At 48.1% G+C, this 12,953-nt stretch overlaps 1 protein-coding gene across 5 annotated transcripts in view; it reads right to left on the reverse strand.

Moving 5' to 3' along the window:
* The window catches only part of LOC101608607 (myosin VIIA and Rab interacting protein), a 261,259-nt gene that overhangs the window by 33,390 nt on the left and 214,916 nt on the right, over positions 1 to 12,953 (reverse strand). For 3 of the 5 annotated variants that reach the window (XM_045136695.1, XM_045136694.1, XM_045136697.1), the window contains 2 exons: positions 7,389 to 7,628; positions 549 to 611 (listed from right to left, as the gene is read on the reverse strand). In XM_045136695.1, the coding sequence (XP_044992630.1) occupies positions 549 to 611; positions 7,389 to 7,628 (303 nt within the window). The remainder of the gene's footprint in view (positions 1 to 548; positions 612 to 7,388; positions 7,629 to 12,953) is intronic. The other 2 variants (XM_045136698.1, XM_045136696.1) reach the window with 1 other exon arrangement.

The raw sequence follows: 12,953 nt of genomic DNA on the forward strand, positions 1-12,953 counted from the left end.
GTTATCACATCTTTCTCCTTCTAACCTTCGAGAGAAAGTCTGCCTTCTTCTCTTCAAGTCACACCTGTGCTATGTCTCTTTCTGCCACTGTGGCTGGGCTGATATCTTTTTCTAGATTTTTTCAGCAAACACCTACATTTCATAGCTGCTTAAAGGTGTATGTCTGCACTGGAGCCCTGAGTAACTTTCTCTAGCACTCTGTCCATTTTTGCCTCAAGAAGGAGCTATTAGGGGGCTGGAGAGAAAGCTTAGTGGTTAAAGACGCTTGCTTTTAGAAGCCTGCCTGCCCAGGTTCAATTCTCCATTACCCATGTACAGCCAAGATGCACCAAGTGATGCATGCATCTGGAGTTCGTTTACAGTGGCAAGAGGCACTCAGACACCTGTTCTCTCTATTTGCAAATAAACCAATTTTCTTTAAAAGGCGTTGTTTCGAAGCCATGTGTTCTAGGACAGAGCCTGTCCTGCACCTCTCTTCCCCTCCCCATACTCACACAGGACACACTGGGAATGGTGCTGGTGGCCACAGGAGTAAAAGGAAACCTCACCTGTTCAAGCACTGTGGATAAGAGCTGGAGCTCTAAGTGAACCGTTAAAGCTTCTCTCTTTTCCTGGGGCAGCAGTTAGATAGAAAGTTAGAGAAGAGATGTTAATTCCCGAATAGGCATAAGGCCCATCGTGACTAGTGTGGCTTGGAAGCCACAAGTCAACTATCTGTTGTGGTCTGACTAGGAAACTCTCCCATAGGCTTATGCCTTAGAACACTAGGTCTCCAGCTAGCGGCGCTGTTTGGGAACGTTGTGGAACCTTTAGGGAGGGGAGCCTTGCTGGAGGAAGTGGGTCACTGGGAGGCAGGCCTTGAGTTTTTATTGCCCAGCCCCACTTCCCATTTTATTTCTGTTTCCTGACTATGGGTGCAATGTGCCCAGCTGTCCTCCCTCTCCTGCCACCATGCCGTCCCCAGCACAAGGCAATACAAGCCCTTGGAACTGTAAGACAGAATAAGCACATTCCTTCCTCCAGCTGAGAGCCAGTTACTTTTTCACTGCTGGGACAACATCCCTGAGGAGAAGCAACTTAGGGAAGGAGAGAGTTTACCCGGGCTTCCAGTTCTAGACCAGGAAAGTGTGGCAGGAGCAGGAAGCCAGCTCACGTCATCACAGCAGCAGGGAGAAGGACCCAGTGATGTATGCTGAGCTCAGCCAGCTTTCTCGTTTCTTGCAGTCCAGGAACCTAGCCATTGGATGGTGCCACACACGGGGTGGGCTTCCCCTCTCAACTAGCCTAATCTAGAAAGCCCCTCACAGACACGACCAGAGATTTGTTTTCATGGTGATTCTAAATCCTGTCAAATGGACAAGCAGAGATTATTATTATGTTATTTTATCACTGAGATGAGGAAGCAGATAATATGCGATCTGACACTGTCATGTGAGGATGGAGGCATTCTTCTGCAATGAAGTGCCACCTGGGAAGAAAGGCACGGTGTCCTGACATGAACGGAGAACATTCAGTGGGGTGAGGCATGCCGGAACGGCAATGCTTGACCATCTCAGCAGCATGATGTCAATGAAAAATTTGCTAAGTGCCTGTTCAATTTGGGAAACTCATAGACAACAGTAAACAGCTCCATCTCCAACCCTGGCCAGGGCTGTGTCTTCATATGGCTTTAATGACTGGACTGTCCAATAGGAGATTAGTTTATTATTCAGGGAGAAAAAAATGTTATTGATATAGTGATGTCTCAGCTCTTTTTTGAATCGGGGGGGGGGGGAATGGAAGGAGAGAGAGAGAGAATGGTCGCGCCAGGGCCTTCAGTCACTGCAAACAAACTCCAGATGTGTGCGCCCCCTTGTGCACATGTGCGACACTGCGCGGTTCTGTCACTGCATCTGGCTTACGTGGGACCTGGAGATTTGAACATGAGTTCTTAGGCTTTGCAGGTAAAAGCACCTTAACCGCTAAGCCATCTCTCCAGCCCTCACTCAGCTCTTTGATGAAAACAATTGTGTGTGTGTGTGTGTGTGTGTGTGTGCACTCATAGGTGAGCATGCATGAGGAACACAGATGACAACCTTGGGTGCCATCCTCAGCAGTACACTGTCCATATTTTATTGAGACAAGGCCTTTCAGTGGCCTGGAGCCCTCCAGTTAAGCTAGAATGTCTGTCTACTGCGCTTTAGAAATGACTGCCTCTCTTCTCCAGGTGCTGGGATTACAAGCATGCCTGGCTTTTTTTTTTTAATGTGGGGTTTATGGACCAAACTCAGGTCTTCAGGCTTAAGAAGCAAGCACTTTACTGAATGATCCATTTCCCCAGTCCCTCATGAGTTCTACGATGCTAGATCTAGGAGACAGATCTGCTGGTTTGTGACTCCTTTGCTAATGTGAAACACAGCAACCCAGCTAATTGCAATAATAACTAACAAAGGCACTTCAAATGAAAATGTTTCAGGATACTGGATTTGGAAATTTGAATCTACTAACATGGCACCTTCAGTCAACAACAATGTAAACGTAAATTTTAATCAGCAAACAATAGACAAATGTCACTGTCTATGGTGATATGCACCATGATTTATTTAGAACCAAAGAACTGAGGAGCCAGAAAAGACCTTGGGGACAGCTGCTCCAGACCTGGACTGGTCAGCGTGTTTGTGGGAGATATGGATGCTGAAGTATGATCTTCAATCTATGACCAGGAAGCAATTCTTGGCCCATCTTTGCCCCTCTCAGGAGTATCTCTGGAGGCACATGGCTCAAAGAGCCACTTCAGCCAGATCTTTATTCTAGAATCATCTCCTGGTGGTGGAGAACCAAGTGCCCTACTCCTGGCTCGGAGGACCACACAGTAAGGAAGGCTGACAGTGAGGTTATCAAGACCCCCTGGGCAATCAGGTCCCATGAGACGTTTGGATTGCACTCCCCCTCTAAAAATGTGTTAAAATTCAGACAGTAATGACCAGCCTTAAATCATCAGCCCACCAACTTCCAGCCAAAGTGAGGTATTTCATGTAACTGTAGGGATGTCTGCATGCTGTCAAGGTCTGACTCCAAGCAAGAAAAAGCAGGTTTCTAGGCTGAAGGGATGGGTTAGGAGATAAGGTGCTCATCTGAAAAGCCAAAGGACCCAGGTTTGAGTCCCCATGACACACGTAAGCCAGATGCACAAGGTGGCACATGTGTCTGCAGTTTGTTTGCAGTGGCTGAAGGCCCTGGCATGCCCATTCTCTTTCTCCCCCTTTCTTGTTCTCTCTCTTTCTCTCTCAAATAAATAAAATAGAAAATTTTAAAAATTAAAAGGAAAATGAAAAGCACATTTCTGATATGGTTCTGCTGCTGCCAGACAGGATTTCAAAACAAGTTCTAGAGAGGAAGCTGGATCAAAGCCACTGAAAGCCACAATGTCACCCTCTGTGATGGTGCTTATATATGCACCTCTGCTTTGGCTCCCACAGAGCAGCAGGGCTACCTGAAGAAAGTGAAGCCTCCCATTTTCTAAAAGCCAAGCTCTGCTTGGCAGGGTAGGAGCAGTTAGCTACCAGCTCGGCATCTGGATCTCCTCACTGCCTCTTCTCAATGTGTAAGATGTGAAAGCTGCCATTTCTACACCGCTGCCTGAGCTCTGCCACCAGCTAACCTCGAGACAGGCATACTGGTGTGTGTGACCTATCTGGGAGGTGATCCTAGAAAATCGTGTCAGAGGAGAGGAAAAGAGAGAGCGAGAAGGGAGTCAACGGACACCACCTGGTCAAGTTCTTCATTGCCGTCGGTGCCTGGAGCTACTGAGCTTGAGGTTGGGGAGTCAGTGTAAAGCTCTTGCCTGGGGATCGCTCATGTCCACTGGGGATCCAGGAGGCCTGGAATATTGATACCCATCTCACGAGTCACCGGTGAGGCCACTCCTGGGAGTGGCCATTCCCTAGCACTGACAACCTACGTTCAATCTCGTGGGCAGAGCTGGTCTTGGCCGGTGTGCAATGCCCTGGTAGAAGGGTTCTAGAGTAACCACTTTAGCCCAGCTACACTCCCTAACCAGGACACATGTGTGTGCGTTCACGTGTGTGTGTATGTGTATGTTTGTGAGTGTGTCTAGCAGCAGCAGGCACACACTGTGGAAGTTTAGAAACATTTCCCCCCCTTTCCTTTTGGTGTGGGCATAAGTACACGCGTGTGCACAGCGTAAGTGTGGAGGTCAAAGGACAACCTCGGATGTCAGTCCTCACTGTCCACTTTGTTAGAGGCCCTTTGTTCACTGCTCTGAGCACTAGGCGAGCCGGCCTGTGGGCTTCTGGGGGACTGTCCCCTCGCTGCCTCCCGTCTCGCCGTAGGTGCCCGCGGATTACGGACACGCTCTGTAGTGCGAGGCTCTGCGTGTGTTCTGGGGATCCGAACTCAGGAACTCAAGCTCGCACAGCAAGTGTTTTACCTACAAAGCCATCTCCCCAGCCTTAGAACCAGTTTAGTTGGAATTAGAGCTTGGCAATAGGCAGACTTCTTCCTACAGTCATTCAAGGCCTCACTTCGGCTGGAAGCTGTATGTGCAGGTAAGTGTGTGTGCGTGCATACGTGTGTGTTGTACAGACTGGTGGTGGCTGGATCAAGGGGTGTGCCACAGCTATTCTGACCCTGAGGAGGGGAGCACAGGTAGTTCATCCTGATGCCATGTTTCCTCTGCCTTCGTTCTGCAGGGCACGGAGGAGCACCAGATGTGGCCACCGGCCTGTTCCTCGACATGGGAAGTGCTGACTACCAACCAACAGTGTCTCCCTGCTCTTGGGACCAGCAGATGGATGGCGCTTCCTGACCGCCAGGTTTACTTTCCTTGGGACTGTACAGGGGCTGTGTGAATTACCATCTGCTGGGCTCCTGAGAGGGCTAAAGCTTCCTCTGCACGAATTCTGTCTTTACAACTCCAGAGGGACAGGCTTATTATCCTCATTTTACAAGCGAAGGCAAGATATGATTAACCAACCAACCATCAAAGCCCGGGATGAGCCCTTAGGGATGAGGTAAAAAGTAAGACAGACGCGAGCCAGTCGCCACGCGGGAGACAAGGACAGGGACGCAGGACAGCTGGGCTGCTGAGTGGGGAAGGGTTTGCAGTGTCTGAGAAGGGCAGGGACAACCAAACTGTGAGGATGTGAGGCACAGCAAGCAGACGAGAAAGGACGCTGAGTTTGAATACACTCACCAGAGTCTAGCTGGTGAAAATGCATGGTTCGTTCTTAAACTAATACTAGTAATAAAATCTACTTCAATACCATATGTCTTGTTCCTAAAACAATCTCAACATATAGGCCTGTAATTTTTGCTTTCTCATAAACTGATGGGGATATGTATATATGTGTGTGTATGTATGTGTGTGTATGTATATATATATATATTGCAATCAGGAATATATATATTCCTGATTGCTGTATGGAATTTTTTGGGCGAAGAAAGATACCTGGTTGGACATTCCCTGACTTGTGGTAAACTGAGGTGGTGGGGAGACTTAAACTTTGGGAAGCTTTCACATGTGGGATTCTGGATGAAGTTAACTGTTATAACTCATTTCCAGCTCAGCGAGGGCATGGCGGGGGGAGGCTGGCCTAAGTTCTCATGATGCTCCCCACAGTGGTTCCTCTGGCTGCTCACATTGCCCCCAGGAGTGCGTAAGGTGGACAGGTAGGTGTGTCTGGATGGAGGAGGTCACCCCTGCAGGATGGTGAGGGCTGGAGGGGCCTGGTCATCACAGCCTGCCGTAGCACTGGTCCAGCATGAGTGTCCAGAGCTGTGAGACCGTCGGGCAGGAAAGCCAGTAGGCTGTGGAGCCACTGTAAGCCATCTTGTGCTGTCCAGTTACCCTCTGGTCCTCAGCTCTGAGCTACACATGTGACTAATGGATGCGGCGTTAGTCCCAGTGACAGAGAGGATCAGAGCCCTTCACCACGAAGGGAGCTGCATGTCCCTACCCTCATCTCAGTGAGGAGAACAACTTCTAGTCCCCATGGCACCCATGATGTGCCAAGGGACAGGTTTATGGGTGTGGGATGGTTGTGGGCAGTGGGCTGGGGTGAATGGAAGCAGAAGTGCTGGAGGCTCTGGGAAAGCTCCCCCATGGGTGACAGTCCTAACTTCCCTCAGGACCCAATGTCGACCCCATGTCATTGTTGCCAGGTAGGGTGAACTCCCCTATAATCTCAGCTTGTCTGGTGGGCAGTGTGGGGGTCCCTTCACCCAGGCACGAGGGTCACCAGCAATTCATATGCCTCTGTAGCATGTTCTTGGGACAGGAGATAGAAGAGGGGTCTGGGAAATGTTTCCTTACTAGAACCATCTCTACAAAGGTGAATTAGAATCTTCTACGGCTGAGGAGATGGCTCAGTGGTTAAAGGTGCTTACTTGCAAATCCTGCTCTTCCGAGTTCAAATCCCCAGCACCCCAGCAAGGTGCAGCACAGACACCTCGAGGTTGTCCCCTGATCTTCACTTGTGTGCTGTGATGTGCATGCCCCCCCAAATAAATAAAATTCTTAAAAACTTTAAAAAATGCTTGCAGAATGTAGTGCAAAGAACTCTAGGCATTAGCAGACAAAACCTTATTGGAATGAAAAGTGTTATTTGATGAGCTTGTCTGTCCGTCAGTCTGTCTATCTATCATCTACCATCTATCTTATTTGTCTGTCTGTCTATCTAAAGCTCCAAGGAGACACCCAACAAATGTCAGTGTGTTCTCCTTGGAGGCAGGCAGGGGTACTCTCTTAAATGTGCTCTACCAGAGACCAGACACCGTGGGCAGAGCCTTGAGTGGGCTTTTCTGCCAGGAGTTGGCTCTATCTACTGTGCTTCCAAGTTCCCTTGGTTCCTGGGGCTTGTGTGTGGGGACCAGTAAGGGGAGTAGTGTGGACTGGAGTTTCAGGGACTGGAGTTTTGGAAAGCCTGAGAACAGGAGTGATTTCATCTGCTTGAAACCCTGGGATTCCATATACAGTTGGTTTGAAAAGGATTCTCAGGCTAAACCAAATGGGCCAGAACCTGAAATGGCACAGTGGAGTGACCCAGATGGTCACGTTTGACACAGAGACTCAGTGCTGCGGAATGAAACCTCAGCATTAATTAAAGAGAGATTCGCTATTTGTCCCAGTGCATGTCCCAATTCCTCAGGGACAGGATGAGAAAGTGGGACGCTTTTGGCCAACGGGGGACAGGGCAGTGTCATGGAGTTCAAGCCTCAGAGACGAGGGGCCGATGGACGGCAGGGGGAGACCAGATGTCTTGGGAGCCGCTTTCCTGCGCTTCCTTCCCAGCGCTGACTGAAAAGCGTGGGTATTTCGAGAAAACTCCTTGGGCCCAGGGCGTCTCTGCAAGCGCAGAGCCTCGCTACAGGAGCCGCGAGGTCCTTACCTTCTTCAGCTCCTCTCGGACACTCTGCTTGCTGTCCTCGGAGGACAGGCTGTCCCTCTGGTTCTCGGACTCCGTCCTGGACTCGGAGTCCTGGTCCTCCCCCGAGGAGGTCTCCTTCTCACTCATCTTCGCGGCGAGCTCTCGCAGCCTGCTCCTCAGCCTCCCCTCGGCGGTGCCCGCGCTGCTCCGGGAGTCCTGGGCCTCGTTGCTGACGTCCGTCTCTGAAGCGTCACCCAATACCTGCACAGAAGCCACACCTGTGAGAGCAGGTCCCCCACACTTGTGCTGCATGCTGTCCCCCGCAGTCCCCAAGGGACGGAAGCTGGTCCAGGACAAGTGCCGCCTTTCCTGACCTACTTTTACTTTATTGCTTGCTTGCTTGCTTGTCTGCTTGCTTCCTTCCTTCCTTCTTCCCTCCCTCCCTCCCTCCCTCCCTCCCTCCTTCCCTCCCTCCCTTCCTTCCTTCCTTCCTTCCTTCTTTCTTTCTTTTTGAGAGGCAGGATCTCACTGTAGCCCAGGGTGACCTCTCTAGTCCCAGGCTTGCCTCAAACTCATAGCAATCCTCTCATCTCAGCCTCCCAAGTGCTGGGATTAAAGACATGTGCCACCACACCTGATCTAAAGGTTTTTTTTTTTTTTTTCCTGAGGTAGGGTCTCACTCAAGCTCAGGCTGACCTGGAATTCACTATGGAGTCTCAGGGTGGCCTCGAACTCACGGTGATCCTCCTACCTCTGCCTCCCGAGTGCTGGGATTAAAGGCGTGCGCCACCACGCCCGGTTTAAAGTTTTTTTTTTTAAATCTTTTATTTATTTATGAGAGAGAGGGAGAGAATAGGTACACCAGGGCCTCCAGCCACCGCAAACAAACTCCAGACACATGCACCATCTTGTGTATCTGGTTTATGTGGGTACTAGGGAATCAAACCTGGGTCCTTAGATTTCATAGGCAAGCCCCTTAACCTCTAAGCCATCTCTCCAGCCCCACTTTTTTTTTTTTTTTTTTTTGACACAGGGTCACTATGTGAACCTGGAGGTTATCAATTCTTGCCAGAAAGCCCCAGTACTCCTCTGCCTCCCCAGACTGCCACATCCAGCTTTTTACATGGATTCTCCCCAGACCCAATTCAGGTCCTCAGGGGTTGGGGTGATGGCTCAGTGGTTAAAGGCACTTGCTTGCAAAGCCTGCCAGGCCAGGTTCGATTCCTTGGTAACCATATAAAGCCAGATGCACAAAGCGGCACATGCATCTGATATTCGTTTGTAGTGGCAAGAGACTGTGGCCAGTTCATACTCATCTTCTCTCTCTCTCTCTGCTTGCACATAGAAAAAATACTGAAAAAACCTCAGGTCCTCATGCTTGTATGGCAAGCCTCTACTGACCGAACCATCTCCCTGGCCCCTGCTCTCTCGAGGGCTGGATGTTTCACAGCTCTTATTCTCTTACAGATCCTCTAAATAATAGGGAAAATTTACTTATGTTTTAAAATGTAATAAAACCCATTATATTTTTCAATTTTTAGATATAAATTTACTGGATGTTTAATAAATCTAAGAACCATGATGGGATCTTTATAATCTTATTTTTCCTATCCTTGGAACATTTTGCTATTCATTATCCTCTTATTATTTTTCATCATCATTCACCAGTTAGTCCCAATGATGCTCAAGTTGGTTGGAATGATAAGCAGAAGGAGGATGGAATGGTCTAGCAGGGTGACTCACTTCTGAAGTAAGCCACCCCGTCTCAGCCTTCAACGCACACAGTTGAGGCTTCAAAAGCTTTCACCGCAGCAAAGAAAAGTGACTGAGAGAAACATCTCACGATCGCTGGATGACTCAGAAGATGAGCTCAAAGAGGAGAGCACCTCCCCAGAGTCTGAAAGTCATGGTGCAGTGGTGCTGGGGAGAAACTCAGACGCGGTGTCTTCTGAAGCGAGGGTCCCTGGTGAGGGCTGTCACACCCAAGCACCCATGAGTGAACGCCAGCCATAAAACCAATAGGTCTAAAGAAAAGACATACGACGGCATTTTCATCCGTGACCATTCCAGCAAGAAGGGACTTGTTACTTGACATCTTACAATAAGACCCCGTGTGATCTGGTCTTGCTCTGTTGTAAGGACGAGTGACATGCTGTCCCCTCCCCGGAGATGTGTGTGCTTGGCCCTGTGGGGAACTGGATACGTTCTAAAGGCAGATGTTACAAAGGTGGTTAAAAGGAACTCTATGAAATAGAAATTTGGAAAAAAAGAATTTACTGATTCCATTGAAAAGAAGAAGGGTTCATTGAAAAATGCCTACTGGGGCTGGAGAAATGGCTCAGAGGTTAAGAGTGTTTGCTGCTGAAGCCTGAGAGCCTTGGAGGGCTCGAGACCAACCTGAGTTTGATTCCCCAGAACCCACTTCAAAGCGTGGCCGGGCACCAAATTCCATGGAGGAGGGACAGACGGGAGGCGGGAGAACTGTCGCTCGGGGCTCGCTGACGGAAGAATGGCAGCTCAGGGTTGAGGAGAGACCTCCGTTTCAAGGAAGTTTGCGGATGAGCAATAGAGAAGGGTCTCCGAAGCTCTCCTCTGGCCTTTTAAAAAATATTTACTTTACTTGGTGAGTGTGCACGTGTGTGTGAGTGTGCATGCATGTGTGTCATGGCATGTGTGTGGCGTGCAGGCACACGTGTGCTATGGCGTGCAAGTGGCGGGCAGAGGACGCCTGTCAGGTCAGGCATTGCCTTCCACCTCATTGGAGGCAGGCCGTTCCACTGTGGTCCCCTGTTCTGAGCTTCCAGGAAATTCTCCTGTCTCTGCTTCTTGCCCCAGGCACACTGGGATTATGGAAGCCTATCATTGCTTCTGGCTTTTACACGGGGGCCCAGGGGCTCTGAATTCAGGTACTCAGAATCGCGTGGCAAGCCCTTTGTCTGCTGAGCCAGCTCCCAACCCCTAAGTCTTAATTTGCTTAAAGCAAGAATTATATTGGAAACAATAAGTTAGTTGGAGGAGTTTAACACTGTGTACATAGTCAAACCCATGGAGACAGATAAGAGTTCAGCTGAGGTAATCATTAGATAAAGTAGAAATATATATATGTGTGAAGTATTTCATATATTGGAATAGATCAAAAATATATGAAATAAGGAATTAAAGGAAGACATCATAAGTGTAAAAGCTGAACTTTTCACAGGAGTGAAGGGGACTTTGTAGTCTCATGTTTCAGGGAACTTGGAAGGTCATGTCTCCACTCAGGGCCAGAGGCAGAATTCTGGTTTTATTCTTTGTTTTTGTTGCTTGTTTTATTTATGAGAGAGAGAGAGAGAGACAGAGAGAAATGAGTGGGAGTGCCAGGACCTCTAGCTACTGCAAACGAAATCCAGACACTTGCACCACTTTGTGCATCTGGCTTTATGTGGATACTGGAGAATAAAACCTGGGTCCGTTGGCTTTACAGGCAAGGGCCTTAACCGCTAAGCCATCTCTCCAGCCCTCGGGTTCTTCTATTTTGATTAGGGAGAAGTATCGTTCTCTCAGAAAATCTCCTCATAGTTTCATCCTCCTCCCTTTACCAGGGAAACAGTAGGTGGGGGTCCAAAGTTCATTATGAGGGAGGGGGTCCATCCTCAAAAGCTTCCAAGCCACCTAATGACTACCTAACTTCCCTAATATAATCTCACCAGGACTGCACAAAAATGGAAACCAGAAAACAGAATCCAGTCCTTAAAATCATAATTAAGAAAATTTACTATAACAAACGTAAAGTGAATTCAAAATTGAGAACTACCCACCAAATTGCCCCCTATTTATGTTTACATGCGTGTATTAATACTACTCTCACTTTTCCTTTTTTTTTTTATAAATTATTTATTTATTTATTTGAGAGCGACAGACACAGAGAGAAAGACAGATAGAGGGGGAGAGAGAGAATGGGCACGCCAGGGCTTCCAGCCTCTGCAAACGAACTCCAGACGCGTGCGCCCCCTTGTGCATCTGGCTAACGTGGGACCTGGGGAACCGAGCCTCGAACCGGGGTCCTTAGGCTTCACAGGCAAGCGCTTAACCGCTAAGCCATCTCTCCAGCCCATACTCTCACTTTTCTGAGAGAAGCTTCCCTTTGCAGATGGTAGTGTGTTCTGGGGAGATTCAAGACTCATCAAAGTGACAGGGGCATGTTCAGTATGGAAACACATCTCTGTCACACCCTCCAAGGCTCAGGGACTATTGTAGAAGAGGTAGCAGCAAGAATGGGCGAGCCAACAGAAGGGAGGAGAGCTCTGGAACACTGTCTTCCAGACACAACGTGGCTGACGTTCGTGACCCCCCCAGTGGCTGATGCCACCTACACAAGACCTGCATCATAGGAGGGCAAAGAAAAAGACGACACCATCAGACTAGAAGAGAGGTTAGCTGGAAGATCAAGTTCACTGGGAGCGATAAACGGGTCAATGGAGGGTGACGGGTAGGGATTATGAACAGGGTAATATGTATGTTGTCAATACAGTTAAAAAAATCAAAATTGAGGGCTGGAGAGATGGCTTAGCGGTTAAGGCATTTGCCTGCAAAGCCAGAGGACCCAGGTTTGACTCCCCAGGACCCACGTAAGCCAGATACACAAGGGGGTGCACACGTCTGGAGTTTGTTTGCAGTGGCTGGAGGCTCCTGGCATACCCATTCTCTCTTTCTCTACCTGCCTATTTATGTATCTCTCTCAAATAAGTAAATAAAAATAAAATAATATATTTTTTAAAGATTTTTATTTATTTATTTGAGAAAAAAAGACAGAGAAAGAGGCAGATAGAGAGCGAAAGAGAGAATGGGCGCACCAGGGCTTCCAGCCACTGCAAACGAATTCCAGACGCGTGCACCCCTTTGTGCTTCTGGCTAACGTGGGTCCTGGGGAATTGAGCCTTGAACCGGGGTCCTTAGGCTTCACAGGCAAGCACTCAACAGCTACACCATCTCTCCAGCCCAAATAAAATATTAAAATATCAAAATTAAGAACTATATCAATGTGATTTAAATGTTAGCAGATTATAGAATAACTTGCCAGTTATAGAATAACTCTCAGGAGACTGAGTCAAGAGGATTGTTATGAGTTGAAACCAGCCTGGGATACAGAGGAAAAAAAGAAAAGGAAAAGTGAGAAACAATGTAATAAGTTCCCAACATATTTGAAATGCAGTTGATAAAATGAAGCTCACACGTGGGCATGGCGCACTCAGAGGCTGGATGACTATGAGTTCAAGGCCAGCCTGAACTACACATAGTGAAACTCAGTCTCCAGAAGCAAAGCAAAACAAACTGCATTCCTGATTTAAATCATTCATGAAGCCAGGAAATAATTATTTTTGTTTTTTATTTTTATTTTTTTTCATAAATATTTTGAGTATTTATAAATATTTTAAAACTTAAAAAAATTAAAATATTTATAATTTTTTTTAATTTTAGATAGATAGAAAGAGAAAGAATTGGCATGCCAGAGCCTAAGCCTCTGAAATTGAACTCCAGACGCATGCACCACCCAGTGGGCACGTGCAACTGTGTGCTTGCCTCACCTTTGTGCATCTGGCTTACATG

Source organism: Jaculus jaculus, chromosome 17 (assembly GCF_020740685.1).
Source record: "Jaculus jaculus isolate mJacJac1 chromosome 17, mJacJac1.mat.Y.cur, whole genome shotgun sequence".
Taxonomy (NCBI): domain Eukaryota; kingdom Metazoa; phylum Chordata; class Mammalia; order Rodentia; family Dipodidae; genus Jaculus; species Jaculus jaculus.